Source organism: Leptonotus elevatus, chromosome 6 (assembly GCF_054856555.1).
Source record: "Leptonotus elevatus isolate MCC_2025b chromosome 6, RoL_Lele_1.0, whole genome shotgun sequence".
NCBI lineage: Eukaryota > Metazoa > Chordata > Actinopteri > Syngnathiformes > Syngnathidae > Leptonotus > Leptonotus elevatus.
In genome coordinates this window covers 24,202,257-24,220,928 of record NC_141244.1, presented here as the reverse complement: position 1 = coordinate 24,220,928, position 18,672 = coordinate 24,202,257, and the positions used below count along the sequence as shown (strand labels likewise).

At 41.1% G+C, this 18,672-nt stretch overlaps 3 protein-coding genes across 5 annotated transcripts; 1 reads left to right on the top strand and 2 right to left on the bottom strand.

The window, feature by feature from the left end:
• Nucleotides 1-197: 197 nt before the first annotated feature.
• nop2 (NOP2 nucleolar protein homolog (yeast)) lies at nucleotides 198-7,112 on the bottom strand. The gene is made up of 16 exons (XM_086077311.1): nucleotides 7,017-7,112; nucleotides 5,995-6,121; nucleotides 5,879-5,921; nucleotides 5,726-5,793; nucleotides 5,347-5,645; nucleotides 4,988-5,213; nucleotides 4,027-4,226; nucleotides 3,443-3,532; nucleotides 3,227-3,314; nucleotides 3,006-3,146; nucleotides 2,737-2,876; nucleotides 2,570-2,659; nucleotides 1,306-1,428; nucleotides 1,138-1,235; nucleotides 894-1,030; nucleotides 198-808 (listed from the first exon to the last, which is right to left on the bottom strand). Exons 2-16 carry the CDS (start codon nucleotides 6,098-6,100, stop codon nucleotides 432-434), a joined length of 2,226 nt encoding a protein of 741 aa, XP_085933437.1. The 5' UTR covers nucleotides 6,101-6,121; nucleotides 7,017-7,112; the 3' UTR covers nucleotides 198-431.
• Nucleotides 7,113-7,311: 199 nt separating this feature from the next.
• emg1 (EMG1 N1-specific pseudouridine methyltransferase) lies at nucleotides 7,312-8,787 on the top strand. Its single transcript, XM_086079450.1, has 5 exons — nucleotides 7,312-7,482; nucleotides 7,632-7,733; nucleotides 7,803-7,944; nucleotides 8,073-8,278; nucleotides 8,365-8,787. Exons 1-5 carry the CDS (start codon nucleotides 7,333-7,335, stop codon nucleotides 8,476-8,478), a joined length of 714 nt encoding a protein of 237 aa, XP_085935576.1. The 5' UTR covers nucleotides 7,312-7,332; the 3' UTR covers nucleotides 8,479-8,787.
• Nucleotides 8,684-18,386, bottom strand: kel (Kell metallo-endopeptidase (Kell blood group)). Of its 3 annotated transcripts, none has more exons than XM_086079449.1 (18): nucleotides 18,266-18,386; nucleotides 16,939-17,145; nucleotides 16,830-16,845; nucleotides 16,519-16,743; nucleotides 16,311-16,432; nucleotides 15,424-15,582; nucleotides 15,281-15,352; nucleotides 15,017-15,205; nucleotides 14,749-14,909; nucleotides 14,401-14,665; nucleotides 14,226-14,324; nucleotides 14,080-14,157; nucleotides 12,404-12,510; nucleotides 12,235-12,324; nucleotides 10,956-11,023; nucleotides 10,728-10,882; nucleotides 10,560-10,649; nucleotides 8,684-9,787 (listed from the first exon to the last, which is right to left on the bottom strand). In XM_086079449.1, the coding sequence occupies exons 1-18, from the start codon at nucleotides 18,299-18,301 to the stop codon at nucleotides 9,641-9,643; spliced, it is 2,286 nt and encodes a 761-aa protein (XP_085935575.1). In that variant the 5' UTR covers nucleotides 18,302-18,386; the 3' UTR covers nucleotides 8,684-9,640. The 3 variants fall into 3 exon arrangements, with proteins under 3 accessions (XP_085935575.1, XP_085935574.1, XP_085935573.1); XM_086079448.1 differs by having other exon boundaries at nucleotides 8,685-9,540; nucleotides 9,624-9,787; nucleotides 16,830-17,145; XM_086079447.1 differs by having other exon boundaries at nucleotides 8,715-9,787; nucleotides 16,830-17,145.
• Nucleotides 18,387-18,672: the final 286 nt, after the last annotated feature.

The window sequence follows — 18,672 nt, the reverse complement described above, 5'->3', positions numbered from 1 at the left end:
AATTGAACTCTTAAATACATAAGTGTGAACAGTTGTGCCCTGGGATTGGTTGGCGACCAGTCCAACCAATCTGACTCTCACCCATTTAGCTGGAAGAGGCTCCAGCTGAACCGTCACCCAAACGAGAAGAACGATACAAAATAGATTAAACTGGAAGACGGATGAAGTTTAAATTAAACAGAAGCACTGCATAACGATTAAAGAATATATCTTAAAATTTATTGTGGCAGGTTTGCACAAGGAATTCCATTCACGTATTTCAGTCAATGGACAAACACAATTTCTATTCATTATACAAAAGAAAACCCAACACAAAACACGTCTGTAGTTATTAGCCATGCTTGAATCTTTTGTGACGATATAGTTTGAACTTGACCCAACAAAGCAATTTTTTTTTTTAAATAACCTAAACATTTTCAAGATCAAGAAGCTTATGATCTTGCTTGTTTCGGTCTGAACTTTTTGTTGAACGTATTCTTCTTTCCCATTCTATTCTTAGCTTTCATGGGTGTTTTCCTCTGGTTGGCCTGCTTCTTTTCGAATCTGCTGCCGGCCTTCTTCCCCGCCATCGGCGTCACAGTCTGCCCATCCATCTTGGCGATCTTTGCTTTTTTGGGTCCAGCAGGCGAGTTCTTTCTGCCTTTAGCCTGGAAGCGAGGCCCTTTCTTGGCTGCGGTTCCGTTTGTTTTGGCCTCCTGCTTTGACTCGCCAGCAGCCGTGCCGGGGAAGCCCTTCTTGGTCTTGTCCGCTTTTTTGTCAGGAGAATTGTTCGCCTCTGTTGCCTCGGGAGCATCCGCCGCATCTTCTTCTGTATTTGCGACATAAAAAAGATTTTTTTTTTTAATCAATTAGTACCTCTTAAAGCCAAGCATGGTGTGGTGAGAAGTGTTTACCATTCTTTTTGGGTGCAGCTGGAATGACATTGGAGAATTTTTTAAACTTGGCCACAAAAAAGCCGTCCATGTTGTGAGAGTGGGGATAAAAACGCTTGGTGAGCCGCAGAGTGGGATGGAACCGACGCGCTTTGAACCTGAATGAATACACAAATGTCAGTCGCATTGCTTTTGAACTAAGAGGAACAAGATAAAAACTGGCTTTTTAACGGTTTGTATAAAACCACTTTGTCAGCCTTGTTACCTGGTGAAGCCATCCGTGCCAAAATCCAGTCCGGTGGGAACCAATTTGACATTTCGTTTCTTTAACGCGTAGTCCACCACCCATTCGTTCTCCTCCATCTGGCACAACACATTTGGTCACGCAAACCGCACTAATGCAGTTCGCTCTTGTCATACGCGCGACACAAACCATTATGGAGCACGTGCAGTAGACCAGATATCCTCCTGACGTCGACTCGGCGTTGACGGAGTCGATGGCGGACAGGAGCAACTCTTTCTGCAAGTGGGCGGCGCGCTGGATGTCTGCTTCGTCCTGTCAGGAAAAGGCAACGAACGCGTTGTAAAAAACATTGATGTAACGGACCAGGAGTAAGAGGACCACGATAGAAATGTGTGTGTGTGTGTGTGTTGGGGGGGGGGGGGTGCTATGTAACAAGAATAAAGCCTTTAAGTTACCCCCCCCCCCAAAAAAAAGCCAAAAGTTTATTAGTAATTTATTTTCTGCAAAATGCTGTTTTCTTAAAATTGTATCTTTGTCTTTGTTAAATGCTAGATTTTTTTCCATATTGAGATTTTATCAAATTTGTCCCATAGTCCAGTTTTTCTCATCAAATATTCAATTTTATTCTATTTTTATTGATAAATTCCAAAATATTATCATCAAATTTTAATCTTAAAATTAAATGTAATGTCAAATTTTTTATACTTAATAATACTAATAATTATATCTAAGTTTTCATTTGATATGACTTGTCTTGTAATATTAAAACTTTATTTTTGTAGACAAAAAATTATCAGTTGTTAAACCTGTTACCAATAACTCGTAAAAACGACTTGAGAATTTAAAGTTTTGACTCTCAAAATATTTTCTCTTCTTTTACTTTTTAGTTATTTTATTCCCGATATTTTGAGCTTCTTTAAAAAAAAATTATCATATCTTACAATTATGGAGTGTGGGGGGGAGCATAGAGAATGTCAGTTTCTTTCTTATAATATTTTGACTGTATTCTCATAACGAGATGATTAAATTCTGATTGGGTTATTATGTTTCTTTTTAGTGTGGCATTTCATTGTATCACTAGTAAATTCACATATTTTGAGTAAAATTACAACTTTATTCAACTTTAATCCCCTAAATGTAAAATTACAAACTAATTATTTTAATATTCAATTTTTTCCCTCATAAAACTGTCATAATATTTCGACCCTTTTCCATCCACCTTCCAAATCTAACTTTATTTACTTGAAATTACGTTATTCTTGTGGAATTTACTTTTATTTCTAATTTTATTAATGTATTATTTCAACTTTATTCTTGTAATATTACACTATTTTCCCATATGTAACAAGGTTCACTGAAAAATAATTTGCCCTAAAATACACGCGAAATACTTTATGTACTCTGACAACCAGTGTGCGTGTCCAAATATAAAAAAAAATGAAGACTAATTTACCTTGCTGGTCTTGACAACCGGGTCTTTCGCGATGACGCCCGTGCCCGAGCACGGGGCATCTAGTAGCACCCGGTCAAAGCCCCCCATGACCTGCATTTCAACAAGTCCTTAGTACACCACAATAAGTAGCAACTTAACATTTCTCGAAAAACATATTTTCGCATCACCTTTGGGAAATGTCTGCCGTCGTAGTTGCACACCAAAGTGTTGGTGACCCCCAGACGGTGGATGTTGCCCACCACGCTCTTGAGTCTGTCGGCGTTGGCGTCGTTAGCGACGATGACCCCCGTGTTCCTCATCAACTGAGCTGTGAGAGGGAGAAAGTGTCCCAACATAAGAATCCTCTGACAAATATGTCAATCAAACTTCTTGCCTCTTATAATCGGCATCTCAAATGGGTGACGATTAACGTGTACAACTAACTAAACCAAGTTACCGATATAGGTGGTCTTTCCTCCCGGGGCTGAGCTCATGTCCAACACTGACTCCCCCTCCTGCGGTGAGAGCGCCATGACGGGCAGAAAGCTGGAGGCGCCTTGAAGCATATACTGACCAGACAGGTACTCTGGAGTCGCACCTGTGTCATAACATAGCGATGAAGCCATAGTAAGGAAATGTCCATGTTAGTAATCATGGTTGACAAGAGGGTGAACTTACCAATAGGGACAGAGGAGTCGTAAATGACTAAACCCACTTTGGACCATTTTCCTAGTGGATCCAAGTTCACTCCTCGGTTGATCAGGGCCTTAATAAAAATGTTTTTGTTTTTTTAATTACTTCAATGAGCTGTTGAGTTTGTTCAATGAAGGATATGTTTCTCTTAACACAAATTTTATTTAAGATGCCATTTAAACCCCTGCCATGCGCATTTACCTGAGCGAGGTCCCGCCTCCTGGTTTTCAAAGTGTTGGTCCGAATGGTGACAGGTCTGTGAACTTCATTGGCCTCAAGGAACTCCACCAACTGTTAGTGAGAAAAATATCCGCGTTAAAATCCATCACATGTGACGCACGCTCGTCAAATAAGCTTTCCACATTAAAATTAATGGAATTGTGCAACTTGGCCACAAGGGGGCAGTATCATAATATGTCTATCCATCCATTAGACACGTGAAAAAAAGTTTTTTTTGCAAAGGGATAAAAAAAATACATGCCTCTGAGTATTGTCATATTGTCCTTATACATTTCTGCTTCATTTGTGTTCGAATATCAGATTTGGACTGTATTGTGTGTTAGCATTACGCTAAGACAAAATGATGCGGTTATTTTACACTTTGTTTTACTGTATGTTTAATTTGACATGAAACTTCCAACTGGGAGTGCCGATAAACTGAATTTTTTCACCATCTGCCAAACCGCTGCCTGTTGCGACGCGAGCCGAGTTCACAGGCCCCATCTAACGCTCACATCTTCAATTTTGCTTGCAAGTCAAGGCACAGCCGTTTTCTGAGCACGCACCTCCGAGACAGGGAAGAGGTCGATGAACTTCTCGATGAGGAACTCGTTGTAGCTGTAGTAGGTGCAAAGATCCTTTTTCAGCAGAGCGATGTACGCCCCCCTCGCTTTCCCCGGCTCTCTTTTTGACGTAAAGTTACTAAGGACGTCGATGTTGTCCTTTATTCGTTGGTGGATCGTCTTCAGGTCGACAGGCAGGACTCCTGTTTTGTGCGGGTGGCAAACGGAAGAAGAGGGTTGTATTATAAAACATCATTATATATCAGCTCAGTAGAATATTTGGCTTTTTATGACCTTTTTTGTGCTAAAATGAAGGAATGTTGAGGAATTTTTTTTAACTCATTCACTGCCATTGACGGCTATAGACGTCAAAAATTCATTTGAACTATTTCTATTAGTTACACCCCCCCACACTTTTCTTAACAAGAGTGAACCTAACATTTTTTTATTGTACATTTAGAACAGATATAAAATTTGTGAAAAATCGTGAGTTAACTAGTGAAGTCATGCGATTAATTACAATAAAAATTTTAATCGCCTGAAGCCCCTAATTTTTTATAATCTTTTCTTTTGGTAAATATTTTTTTCATTGTAATTAATCACATGACTTCAATAATTAACTCACGATTAATCACAAATTGTATATCTGTTCTAAATGCACAATATAGATTTTTTTTTAGGTTTTCATACTCTTATTAACAACAAAAGTGGAAAACTAATTGAAATAGTTCAAATTAATTTTTGACGTCTATAGCCGTCAATGGCAGTGAATGAGTTAAGCAGAAAAGACTAAAGTGGTAGCCGCATTATTTTGTCCAGGATTACAGAGCGTTTGTAGCTGGGGGCTATTTAAGCACTTTTAGAATTGATTATTATTGCGGTTATCCAATTGACAATTGTAAAAATTGGATAAAAATAGGCCAATGTATACACTATAAGCATGCGTGAGGTCATTCGCACTCACCTTCCTTCTCACTCTCCTCGGGCCCAGGAAGTCGAAATTGATCCAAGTCGTCTATGTTGGTCTGAACCGTTTCATCCTCATCGGACTTCTTATCGCCATCTTTGTCGTCATCCTCCTCCTTATCGTCATCATCATCGTCGTCATCATCATCATCATCATCACTCTCGAGCCCCATAGTTTGCTTCAGCTTCTTTTGCTTCTTGGCTGCGCGCTCAATAGGAAGAAGCTAAAAAAAAAACGAAACAAGTGGGAATAAAACACCTGTTGTGAATTTTGCCTTTCAGCTCCTTTTTAGGTAACAAGTCGTGCAAAAAAAGCACTTAAACATGAAATAGTTGGACATGTTTCATTTCCCGTACCTCCTCTTCGTCACTTTCCTCTTCATCGAGTGCACCGTAGTCATCGACCATTTCTTCATCATCATCATCGTCGTCTTCGTCCTCCTCCAGTTCTTTCATTCCAAGTTGCGCGTTCTTCTTTGCTTGGTTCTTTGCCTCCTTCTCCGTTTGCTGCAGCGGCTCTTCAACTCCAGCCTTCTCCTCGTCATAATCGTCTTCGTTTTCCCAGTGCTCGTCGCTGTCATCCTCGCTGTCGGGTTGATCCAGTTTGCGCTTCCTCTTGGCCGGCGTCAGCCATTTACTGTTCTCATCTGTGAAGCCTTCAGAGACAAAAACATGCAGCCATTTAAAAGCCATTTACGGAATCTTGAATTTGAATAAGGAATAATGTTGTCGTTACATTTCTTTGCTTGCTCCTCAGCAGCCTCTTTACCCTTTGGCAAATTGTTGGCGACTTTTTTTGCATTCCTGTAAAAACAAATTATGACATGAATGAGTACGATGCAAATGAACATACTGTATACTCGTGTCATGGAATCCAACAATATTTGACCTTTTCCTGGCTCTTCTTGACTGACGTTTTGGCTCTGAATCATCTGCAGGAAGACAGCCAAAGTCAGTGAAATCGAAATTTTCTTATAGTATGATCATAAAAAAGCACATATTCACCATCTTTTATAAACTTGGCTAACTCAGTCTCCGCCCCTTTCTGTTTTCTGGCTTTCCTCCCGGGACCTCGCTTCACCTTGTTGGTGGGATCCAACTTACGGCCCATGATTCCACACTACAAGGACACCTTGAAAAGACCAAAACACATCGTATGCTCAGCACTTGAGCAAAATAACAACCAATGAAAATGCAATCGTCTTGTTAATGAATCTAAGATCTGATATTGCGATTGGATTAAGTCATTCACATTTTTTTCCCCATCGCATTTAATTGACCTATATTGTGTTATCAATTACTAGTGTTGCGAGCTTTAGCAATTGAATCAAATACATTTTCTCATAATCTTATTTAGCAATACTGTACTAGTGGAGAAGAATATATAAACGTTTGTCAGTTTGATGCAAGGCAATTGTACAAAGCGACAATTATAAATGTATTGTCAAATCAATAATACGGAGCATCGTTATCATTGTATAGTAAGATTTTTACACAGCTCAGGCAGTGCAATACAGCATATTGACATTAAAAATGTACAACTACTAGTTAAAGTCTAGATAATTAAATTATAATGGAACCTGCTTGCGTCAAATGGCAAACATTTGAGACATTATTTTTTTATAGTAAAAGATATGCAGAGTTTAGTATTTGGTAACTTGAAGTAAATAAGTACTAAAATACATGGTGTAAACACAAATAAGTAATAAATAAATAAAGCAATGCGTACATAAATTCACATCGTGACCACAATTTCCACGTGTTATTTATGCACTTAACGTTGAAGCTGACTACATGTTGGTATTGTCCACATGTGTTATTTATGCACTTAACGTTCAAGCTGACTACATGTTGGAATTCATACCATTTGACGGAATGTGCATTAATCGAGCAAGGGCTAGACGCTTTAGCTGTTTGCAAAAATTCACAGTAGATGTCATAAATCCGAGTGCACATTAACATCCACACCACTGTTGAACCGCCAACCATATTCTGTGCCAAAACATCAACAATAATGTTTCACTTACGCTTTATCCGACTTCTGATTGCAAAAAGTTGGATGAAAAGATCACACGTGAATTTCCCGACAACACGTTGAGAAGGACTTCCGGCGCACGTGAGTGACGCAAACTGTGATGTCACACTCGCTCGTGCTATCAAATTCTTAGCTTCAGAAAGACATGTATTTTTTAAATAACAAATGAAATATAATTCACAAGCTCGTGTAGGTCAATCAGTCAGTGAGATGTATATACGTTTTTTTAAATGAATTTATTTTGGCTTGCGCGTGCCTCGTTGTGACGTTTACATCGTGCGACCGCGTTGGGCACAGGAGAAGGCAAGATGGCGGCCGCCGACAGAAAGAAGCGTGGCCTGGAGCATCTGGACGAATATGAACCAAAACCAGCCAAACATCTTCGCAGCCTGCACGATCGCATGGCTGAGAGGCGACTTGTTGTTGTTCTGGAGGGTGCCTCGCTTGAGACCGTCAAGGTAAAACTTTTCGCTAGTTTATGTTGACGTCACGGGCTCTCTTTACTCGCTGGGATTAAGAGTGAGAGATAGTATTACATAAAGCTACTACATATTCTAACAAGATTGCTGGAAAACATTTTTTAATTATATAACTTTTAAACTTGCAGGTTGGGAAAACGTTTGAATTGTTGAACTGCGACCAACACAAAAATATCATCATCAAAAATGGAAGAAATCCAGGACATATAAGACCGGATATCACACATCAGGTAATCATATTTGTCAGGATTCATGTTCATGAAGCATGACAACATTGTATTTTCTTTTTCTTCCACTAGTGTCTTCTCATGCTGATGGACAGTCCACTGAACAGAGCCGGCCTGCTGCAGGCTTACATCCACACTGAGAAAAACGCCTTGATAGAGATCAACCCACAGACGCGCATCCCAAGAACCTTTCCGCGCTTCTGTGGTCTTATGGGTAAAGTTCTAAACACTATAGAACAATAACTGAGAACGTTTTTAAGGTACTCGTTGCATGTAGTTTCTAACAAACAAATAAATTAAACTCAAGGTACCAAAGTATTTCCACTCGTTTTCCACTTTCAGTTCAGCTGCTGCACAAGCTGAGCGTGCGAGCGTCCGACGGTCCTCAGAGGCTCCTGAGAATGATCAAAAATCCTGTGTCGGACCACCTGCCCCCCGGCTGCCCGCGCATCTCCACCTCCTTCTCCGCTGGAGAGGCAGTTTGCCCCCGTACCGTGGTCCCAGACGGGCCAGCCGCCGTGGTGATTGGTGCTTTTGCACATGGAGCAGTGAGTCACACTTTTTTTTCTTTTTTTTGTGTGCGCATCTCTATTGAGAATCCGGGTGTTTTACTCATCTATTTTTTTTTTTGCAGGTGAATGTCGACTACACAGAGAAGACGGTGTCCATCAGTAATTATCCACTGTCTGCTGCACTCACCTGTGCTAAGATGTGTTCGGCTTTTGAGGAAGTTTGGGGTGTCTTGTGATCAACATTGGCCCGCTGCTGATTGGGCAGAACACCATCTACAGTTTTTTTGTTTTTTTGTATGGACTTGTTGCACATGATCGAAGTTGTCTAAATTTCCCACGCGTGAACATTACGTGGATCCTATTTTGTAGGATAATAATGTTATTACACAAACATTTTTCTACAGTGATAGTTCCCCTAACTGTGCCGGTTGCATCAATGTCATGGAATTTGTATGAGAAATGAATACAAATGGGTTTAAATGTCTTTTTCTTTTCTTTTCTTTTTTACTGTTGGTTAAAGTAAATTTAAATGCTAGTGAACCATTTCTTTGACTGGACCATGACAGTTTATTTTACAAGAGAACATCCAACAGAAGTGTGAAAATAATACAGCATGCAAACAAGGCTCGTAAAACAAAATAGTTACCTTAACTCATCTTACACTTGTATGAATGTAACAACAGTTTGCTTATGTACACAAAGTTACAGCGCAGTGAAGGTTTTACCTGTAATAAGCCTTTTTTATTGTTTCCATCCAAATATTTGTCATCTTTAGTCATCTGCCTATTTCTGAAAATGTGTGTTAGCGAGCTATTTTCTCCGTCAATGACTTGCCAGTGAGGCTGGCCAGTTCCTGAGCAAAAGAGTCACTTTCAAGCAGCGGTCCAAGCACTGTCATGTCAAAGCTAGAAGGTAAGCGGAGCTGCAGAGAACATAGATTAGCATTAGCTAACAGTGTTACTGTTGCTAGCTTCAGATAAGCATGGAAGTCATGCAAGGTAAACGGACCTGCAAAGATTGTGATGGATGCTAACAGCATTAGCTTATGGCTAGCTTCTGCACTTGTTGATTGCGCGTTGAAGTTGTCAATGTGACGCCGGTGGTATTTGAGTTTGGTAATGTGTCCATGTGACACACACACACAGTGCCTCCGTAACGCACCCCGAGTGCCGTCCGGAACCTCGCGCACTCGCCTGTCGAGATCCTTCCCACCGTTCGCCATGGTAACGACCACCCGACCTGCCATTGGCCGAGCGGTATGTGGGGCGGCATGAGACAGGGCCGGCCCCTCAAACGGGCTAATTTCAGGCAAGACAAGTTATTAATATGTTATTAAAACACCCTAGAACTGTTTTGAATTGTGAAATGAAGTGCGTCGTACGTCTCGTTTCAACACATTCAGCATCCGTGCGACGAATAGCGCTGAGTTGTTTTGGGGCATCGCAGGTTTGTGGGACAAAGATGAGATTTGGCACAAATGGCTGTGACGAGGAAGGACGGCTCGAAGGGCATCAGGTGGTGATAGCGGTCCGCGTCGCAGTTGACCTGCGGGAAGAGGACGCGTGAGAGTTGATGGAGGTGAAGACGCCATAAATCGATTCGTTTGGGGTTTATTTGTCAGGATGTTTTTTTTATAAGTTACATTACAAATTACCAAAAAAAATCAGTGTTGCCAAATTAGCATATGTTGCTATTTTTTTTTAGCAACTTTTGTACAAAGCCGCTAAGAATTTTTTGTTTTTGTTTTAATTGATATACTTTTGCCAGTCTTTGTCCGATCGGAGTGGGTGGAATGGAGGCTGTAATGTCCCCTACCCAATACCCACTATTGTGTACTTATGTGCCTGTTTGCTGAGGTTTCCCCGCCCCCAAAAAAAAATCCATATTGTGCTCCTCTCATACAGGAGCATTGTCTGTTTTTTGTTTTTTACCCACTCCCTCATATTTTTCTTAAATCCTGCTAAGGAGCAGACAGCATGAGTGGAGTCATTTACAGGCAATCACGTAAGCCGAGGTTAGACTTCAATCCATTCAATTTGACAGCTCATCTCTATTTACAGATGTTTTGACTCAAGTGTTTGTTTTTCCCAAAGGATATATTTTTAAAAATAATTTGAATAGAAAAAAATATTAATGTTCTATTAATTTTATGGATGTTGAAGTGATGCAAAAAAAAATAAAAAATAATAATAATACAAATCCCAGAAGGAAAAAAAAAAAGGGCAAAACTTCTCTAAAAACAAAATCTGAAGTCGTACATTTCATTTTAAAGCCAGCCCTGTGAAGTGAGTTGGCCGGTAGAAAAAAATAGAAGCACCTGAGAGAACGCCATAAAAAACAGACGCGTGTGTGAGAATCCCGAGATGGACGTGTCCGCCGGCTGCTTCTTCAAACTTTTCTGATACGCCTGTCAAACAAAACGTACAGTTATTCTCTTACACCTTGTGCAGTAAAAACAAAACAAAAAAAAACTTTAATGTCAGACCTCCAGTGCTATCTGCAGCGCCGAAAACTGTACCCACACTTCTTGCTGCTGAGCGGCGGGTATCGAACGTGTCCCGTTCTCCTTGTCGGTCACCGAACGGTAGCGGGACCACACGCACTGGCCCACAGCACGCACCGTCTCACTTTGGGAGTGAACTACCAAAACAACACAAACGTGCCGTCATAGGGCAGCAATACAGGGTTTCGATTTCATGGAACGTCTTCTTACTGTCAGGTAGAAGCACGTGAAGGAGGTCTTTGGCCAGAAGGAAACCCATCACGCCGTAATTCATTGCTCTAGTTAATAAAAGGAAGCAAATGTCAGTTTGATGGCTCAGGAATGCACATATCGAGTAATATATCTTTTTTATTTGATATATTTTTTCCCTATTCTGTTCCTAAAGAACTGCTAACCTCATTTTGATGCCTTATAGCAAGGGGTCACCGACCTTTTGGAAAGTGAAAGCTACTTCTTAGGTACTGACTAATGTGAAGGAATTTGATACACACTTCAAAGCAGCGTTGCAGCGCTCACCTTGAAAAAGTAACTTAGCTACTTGTGGTTACATGCTTTAAAAAGTAATTTAGTTATTTTACTGATTATTTCCTTTAAAAATGCAACTTAGTTACTTTACTGATTATTTCCTTTAAAAATGCAGCTTAGTTACTTTAATGATTACTTGCTTTAAAATGCAACTTGGTTACTTTATTGATTACTTGCGTTAAAATGCATCTTAGTTACTTTGCTGATTACTTGCTTTAAAATGCAACTTAGTTTCTTTGCTGATTACTTGCTTAAAAAGTAACTTAGTTACTGTATTGATTACTTGCTTTAAAATGCAACTTAGTTACTTTGTTGATTACTTGATTTAAAATGCAACTTGGTTACTTTATTGATTACTTGCGTTAAAATGCATCTTAGTTACTTTGCTGATTACTTGCTTAAAAATTAACTTAGTTACTTTGCTGATTACTTGCGTAAAAAGCAACTTAGTTACTTTATTGATTACTTGCTTTAAAATGCAACTTAGTTTCTTTGCTGATTACTTGCTTAAAAAGTAACTTAGTTACTGTATTGATTACTTGCTTTAAAATGCAACTTAGTTACTTTGTTGATTACTTGATTTTAAAAGTAACCAAGTTCAACATGTTACTCCAGTCAGCGTCTAAAATCCATTTCGGGACACATAAGCCATCTCCGATTAAAATTTGCTGTTCAGTGTTAACTAATGCAAATAACTAACATATTTGTTTTGTCAGTAAACAAAAAGTACACTAAACAAAAACTTGTGTATTTGCTGAACATTCATTATTATATTATAAGTTATAAGCCATGTGGTGTTTTGACAAACATTTTCAAGTGGAAGAAAATGTAGGTTTGGTCCCCTTTAGAAGTTTTACAGTTTCCACTCTTCCCACGGAGACTTTCAGTACCATTCTTATAAACACCACTAAAAATACATCACAAAATGTTACACAATCTAATTATACAAACGCTAATTCCTTACCTGGGGTATGTGGGATGGAAGAGAGGAGGGATAAAATTTCCCATGGGAATGATCAGCTCATTGCCCCGAAGAGATGGCGTGATGGACAGACTTAAAAGCAAAAAACAACAACGTTTTGTACGACCGTACGTCATATGACGTTTGCATTGTATGCAAATGAGAAACGTACATGTCGGCGCCATCGAGGCCCTCGTGCAATAGTCGAATGCGCCTCTTTTGCAACAAGGACAGCAGCTGCAGGTAGTTTGAGAAGAAGCTGTTGAGGTTGACGGACATCTGAAATTGTACAAATGTGGAGTCAATAATAAGGTTCTTCATTTTTGCTTCTTCATACGCTTATGAGCTCCGGACAAAAAAAACAAAAGTACAAATACTGTACAGAGATACAAATAAAAAACAATTATAATATGACGCTTAAGAATTGTTTCCACTTTAGTTTGGGGAATTGAGTTTCCCCCTTTCAGTCATAATGATGGATACATTTTCAAGAGTTTACGTCTAAAAACTATAAACCAGGAAGTAGCCTGCTATCGAAAATGAAGACGGACAAAAACAAACAAACATGATGGTGCTATTTTTTTCTGCAGTTGGAGGAATTCATTTTGATGTTAAGCATTATGACGGAACTGTGTGCCCCCCAACCCCGAGAATAAAAAAAAAAAGTACATTCCTCTCATCCTCCATGAACCATGAAGTGGGCCTGATAAAAGGCTGCATGGATGGACAACAACTCACAAAAACATCTGTCTGCAATTTCTGTTTCCTTTTGTTTTGTGGAATCAATTTTCTATTTTGGATGTTTTACTACGAAATGGCGGATTCCTGAAAGCTTCTGACCTTAACCAGGAAGTAGCATAGTAACTAATGTACAAATAGATAAACAAATACAGCATCTGTTTTTTTGGGTCTCACTTTCATTTTTCGAGGAATTTATTTCCTAATTTCACAGCTCGAGACGCCCCAAAATGAAAATTGGTAGGGCCCTGCGACTCCTGCCTGAACCAGGAAGTGGCTTGCTAACAAGCTAACGGATCAACTCAAGCATTTCCATGACAAATATCCTCCTCCCATTATTATTTTAGTACATCTTTTTTTAATCATGTTCATTATATTCTAACACAACATTTAATAATTTCGCAGCATGGTTCTACTGCCTTCTAAGTGAGACGTGTAGTGACCGTTTTGAAGTCACTAAATATGGGCTCATTTCCCCCATATAAGGGCAACACTGAAAATGAATGAGCCATTGTTGAATTATTAACATTGTTTTTCAGTTTCAATTTATATTTTAGCCGTTTTGGATTTAGTTATAGCTGTGTAGCTCAATGAATAGAATTGTCTATTGTATTTTTATCTGTCTCTTTTGCCTGAGAAGAAAAGGGCAACAAGTTATTTTCCATGTTATCTAGAAGGGAGTGTAGTCTAGTACCGGTCTCAGCCGGTCGAAGTGAGACAGGCTGATTTATTATTGTTTAGGTCTAATCTGATTTGTATTCCTGAGAACTTCTGCCTTTTTGCGAAGGGGAGGAGGCTTTTCGTATTCACCCACTTTTCAATAAATAATGATGTGCAGGAGAAGGAGGGGCACACTTTTGAACAGAACACTGCTTGGGTGACTTCAATTGTGTGATCAGAAGCTTCTGACTAATTACCTTTGCAAAGGGACTTCTTCACCAGAATCTCACCATTCAGTTAATTGAACACGCAAAGAGTAGAATACTAAATATTGTCTACTCTAACACCATATTGCAGCATAAGATAGGGAATCTCTACAAATCCGCGTGATAACTGGGTTTACTCATTCCGGCGCATAGCGTGAGCAGTCTATTTAGGGAATTAATTTACCTCTGAATAAAGCAGGTCAAGCTCAGCCTCACTGGATTTTTCTTTTGTAGTAACAATTCTTGGAGTTACAGACTGAACCTGAAGGCAGAAAAGTCATTATTTATCTCCATTGTGAGGTTCAAAGGCAAACTTGTGCTCTAAATCACCTTTCTCATAACAAACTGGAGAGTCTTCTGGTCGCTCCACTTGAGTTTGTGGAGTTGTGACTTGAAGGAGGACAGGATATTTTCAATAAGCTCTTCTGCCTGTCCGACATAAAAGACGTTGAGTCGAAATATCTCATTTTAATGCGTTGCTAACATCCGCGCGACGTCTCCTCACCTCCCCGCTGGCGACGTTTTCCCGAAACAGATGTGCCAGAACCCCGTCAAAGCCTCGCTCCGTTTCCAGCATGCAGCGTTTCCAGCGAGGGGCTGTCGCGAAGACCTCGCTCAAAGCGCCCGTCATTGAGTCGAGATGGCGCCGCCTCGCCTCTACGTGGCCCAGAACCACCGACAAATTATTCGCCGTGTCCGAGAATCTGGAGTCCAGGGCGGGCAGCAGGGTGTGCAGCAAGTTGAGCACCATGAACGTGCGGAGGGGGCCACTGAGCAGAACGACAGCGGGTCAGGGACTAAAAGCACGGGAAAGCGCGTGAGGGGAGGCGCGTTTGTGGGTCACTTACAGTACCTGGCGCTCAGCTTGTGCCCGGTTATCCAGTTGCCGATGATGTGGGACATCTGCACGATGTAAGGCAAGTTGTGCAGGAGGACGAGGTCGTCTTCGGTGAGCGGCTGTGAATGGAACGCAGCCTGCAGGCAAGCCAGCCAGTCAACAGCTGGGGCCTCGCGCTGCGGAATTGGGATATTTACATGGGGTAGGGTTACGTTCCCTGTGGGATCTCCGTAAGCCAAAAGCAGCTACAGTGCACATACTGGACTGTCGTTATGGACTTTACCTGCAGCTCCTTGATGGTCAAGCGTTGAGAGAGCTGCCCTTTGGCTTTACGAAGCTTTAGAGGTGCCACGGCCTCGGCCAGCTCGGATGACAGCAAGGTGAACGCGCTAACGTGGATCATGGCGCTGCCCGGCGGGGCCCCCAGAAGGGCCAGGTACCTATTGCACGAAGCCAAGAAAGGACGCAGCGTCTATGCGAGGACGAGGAGCAAGAGTGCGTAAGTATCCCGGCGAGGAGACACGCGAGTGTGTCTCATTTCACCAACCTCCCTTATAACTTCAGACTTCCCAGTCTCACTGTTCCATTCAATCGGGATCAGCAGGTCAGGCTGATCGATCTGTCGGCAGAGCGGCGGCGTCGTCAACATGGTGCGGCGCGCCCGAGGCGATATCAATTTAGAAGACCGACCTGTATGTATCGTTTGGTCTCCTTGCCGGATGTGTCCGCGGGGTCTTCGCTGACGTAGACGTTGAAGAAGGGGAATGTGGCGTAGTCTCTCATCAGCACGCTGAGGGTGGAGTTGAAGTCGCTTTGGTTCCACTGGCCCGACACTGACCAACCTCCAAGCTGCAGCCACAGGGAAAGGAAAAGTGAATACCAGTGTAAATAGGAAGCGATTGCTAACCATTTAGCATAGGCTAATAAATACCCTTGTTTACACATTAAAATAATGTGTTGAAGCATCATCTGTAAATGATTTTTTAGGACAGTATTACGTGTGTAATGTAGATATAATGATGTGCGTGTGAACTGAATGGTAGTTAGTATTTGTTTACCTGTAGTGGTCATTGCTAGTGCGCTAATGCTAATCGCGATTGCTAATCGTTTAGCATAGGCTAATACCCTTGTTTATTCATGAAATATTGCGTTGAAGCATCGTCTGTAAATATTTTTTAGGACAGTATTACGTGTGTAATGTAGATATACTGATGTGTGTGTGAATTAAATGTTAGTTAGTTAGTGTTTGTTTACCTGTAGTGGTCATTGCTAGTGCGCTAATGCTAATCACAATCGCTAGCTGTTTAGCCAATATTCGGACATACGTTCCCTTCCTGTTTTTGGCATTATTATGCATTTACACTGACACCTCCACCATTTGCTTAGAGGCTTATATTTTCCAAAAATGTTTAGTACTGATTGCATTTATCACGGGTATATAAAATTCTTATGCTTGCGTTTATTTGAAGTTTTATATGAACACTCGGCCATGTCACCTGAAGGGAAAATAGAAAGCCAAATAGGATAACAGTGTGTCCCAATACTTTTGTACATGTTGCGTATCATTCTTGACTCACTTTGTGAATGAGCGCAAGGAAAGGCTCCTCTCCTGCAATATCCAAGGATTTGGTGTCCAAACAGGTGCGATAGAACCCTTTCGCCTTCTGCGCAGCTGAACTTGCAAGCCCGTTAGTTGATTCTGGACATCGATGCAATAAAGTTTTCAATTAGCTTGTTTAAAAAAATAATAATAATAATAATGAAAAATGGCTAATGACTCCTTACCCAAAAGCTCCCTGAGATACTTCAGCAGTTCAGTTTTTCTGTCCAATGTCTTCTTCTCTTTTACGTCTCTTCTGGATTTTTCTCTCTGGTGTCCCTGGAGGTCAGGTGAAGGTCTGTCAGTTCCGCACGAGAACATGAAGTAGTCACAGGGATGCGCGAAGGGGTCCGCGGACATGGAAAGATGGAACGAGGCCCTCTGGCAGGCTGGGGAGTCACAAGGGTTTACTGCAAGGAAGGAGAGCGAGAACGTTTAGACCAACGGAAAATATGTGCGCTTGAGGTGTTTTCTGTGCGTGTGTGTTTGAGCCCACCAAGAACTCCCTGGTTCTGGTGACGAAGAGAATGATGTTTGTAGTAAACCATCCCAAGGAAAATGGCGCACAAAAAGATGAAGAGAGACAAAGCACAGCTGCACTTTACCCACGCCGGTTTCGTTCGTTCAGCGGGTTGCTGGTACTCGGGATCTGACTCTTGTAGTCGCTGCGGGCGCCACTTGTGAAGCTCCAGCTCGGTTTGTGGCTGGACCTCGACAGGGTCTTGGGTGGGGAGTTTCAGCTGGAACAGAGCTGACGGGGAGAGCCCCATCTCGGGTTCTGGCTGTGATGATGGCTGTGCTGATAGCTCAGGCTATAAAGTATACGAAAGAAGACAATCCTTTATCGATAGCAATGGTGCTACGGATTTTCAATTTCAGTTCAGGTATCGTTTGGGCAACTGTGAGGCTATCGGTATTTGACAGCTAAGCTTTGTGATTTTTTTTTTTATCATATTATTGCCAAAGTTGTCACCTGGCAAGAGTTTTCTGTCCCTGGCAGTTCAGCACCAGTTTTTTGGGCTGTCAACCTGCTCCATCATGTAGTAAATTTACACACTCCACATTAAGTTTCCTTACACATGATATAGAAAAGGAAATTTTGTTGTTACTGTTGTTAACTTGCTTTAGACAGTGACACAACTTACTGTTCCATTCGGGGATATTGATAAATAAATATAGCTCGGGTCATCTGCGTTGCCTTGATAGCCAACATTGGCGTACTGAAGTATTTGACCCAAGGGTAGCATAATATATCCATACTGAACAAAGGGAGTCCAAGGATGGACCCTTGAGGGACTCCACATCATGTTCAATCAGACTTGAAACTTCCAATTGTCACAAAGTACCTCCATTCCTCCCAGTAGGACCTGAACTGTTTTAGGACGGTTCCATTTAATCCAACCCAAGTTTCCAGCCTGCTCAACTTCATACTATGATCTACTTAATCGAACCAGTGAGACTAGCACTGACACTTTCCCTGCATCAATGTTCAATCTTTTGTCATTTAGCATGAAGACTAAGAGCTACCTGATTGAAAAAATATTTTCCATTTGAGTTCAAGAAATTGCTTAGATGATTGAAAGGCACTTTTGAAAATCTTGGTTAATAAGAAAATGTTAAAGTGACGTCCAACGTATTATTATTATTATTATTATTATTTTTTAAGTAGCAGCTCAATGACAGCTACAGTAGGGGCTTAAAAAACTCGACCGACTGAAGCTAGCAGCTAATTATTTGCAGTAACTCAGTTGACAAGATTCCACATGGTGTTTACCAAGCACATCCTCTGTTGTCAGGTTTGTTTACTTCTTACAGTTATGGTCAGGGAAGGCCATGACCAGAGCCAAAAAGGGACTTCCAGTTTTCAAAAAAAAAAAAAAAACACCTTATATAGCGAATACTGAACACACACAAGAAGTTGTTCTGTCCTACCTGAAGCCCACTTGGAGTTTCACTCATTCTTAGCATTGGGACGTCTTGCTGCGTTTCTCTGCTGGTGCAGTCCAGCTTTTTACATCTGATGTGTTACGTATGTGTTCGAGCTTCAGCCCCCACCACCACCACCACCTCCACCACCTCCACCGTCACACAGCTGTCATCTCAGCTCTTTATCTGCTTTTCTCACTCGGGTTTTTTTCTTCTCGCTAGACAGATAAAATAAACACAAGAAAAACCAACTCTTCGGCACATAAGACACCAGATCGTATTTTCAGTTTAATGGTCAGGTAAACTTTCAGGATGCATTGTAGTGGATGAAGTGCAGATGGACTTGGCTCAAATATGCAACATCGGATACGCCCACTGTTGTATACTCTTTGCCTGACAACACAACATTGATC

What these genes read in the sequence shown, in the direction of transcription:
- nop2 (XM_086077311.1), bottom strand. Translation starts at nt 6,100, where the DNA reads ATGGGCCGTAAGTTGGATCCCACCAACAAGGTGAAGCGAGGTCCCGGG. An exon ending in TCAAGAAGAGCCAGGAAAAG is followed by an intron (nt 5,794 to 5,878) that starts GTCAAATATTGT and finishes TTGTTTTTACAG; the next exon opens with GAATGCAAAAAAAGTCGCCA. An exon ending in CGAGGAGAGTGAGAAGGAAG is followed by an intron (nt 4,227 to 4,987) that starts GTGAGTGCGAAT and finishes CGCACAAAACAG; the next exon opens with GAGTCCTGCCTGTCGACCTG.
- emg1 (XM_086079450.1), top strand. Translation starts at nt 7,333, where the DNA reads ATGGCGGCCGCCGACAGAAAGAAGCGTGGCCTGGAGCATCTGGACGAA. An exon ending in GCGCTTCTGTGGTCTTATGG is followed by an intron (nt 7,945 to 8,072) that starts GTAAAGTTCTAA and finishes TTCCACTTTCAG; the next exon opens with TTCAGCTGCTGCACAAGCTG. An exon ending in GTGCTTTTGCACATGGAGCA is followed by an intron (nt 8,279 to 8,364) that starts GTGAGTCACACT and finishes TTTTTTTTGCAG; the next exon opens with GTGAATGTCGACTACACAGA.
- kel (XM_086079448.1), bottom strand. Translation starts at nt 18,301, where the DNA reads ATGCTAAGAATGAGTGAAACTCCAAGTGGGCTTCAG. An exon ending in GTATCTCAGGGAGCTTTTGG is followed by an intron (nt 16,433 to 16,518) that starts GTAAGGAGTCAT and finishes ATCGATGTCCAG; the next exon opens with AATCAACTAACGGGCTTGCA. An exon ending in GGCCTCGATGGCGCCGACAT is followed by an intron (nt 12,325 to 12,403) that starts GTACGTTTCTCA and finishes TTTGCTTTTAAG; the next exon opens with TCTGTCCATCACGCCATCTC.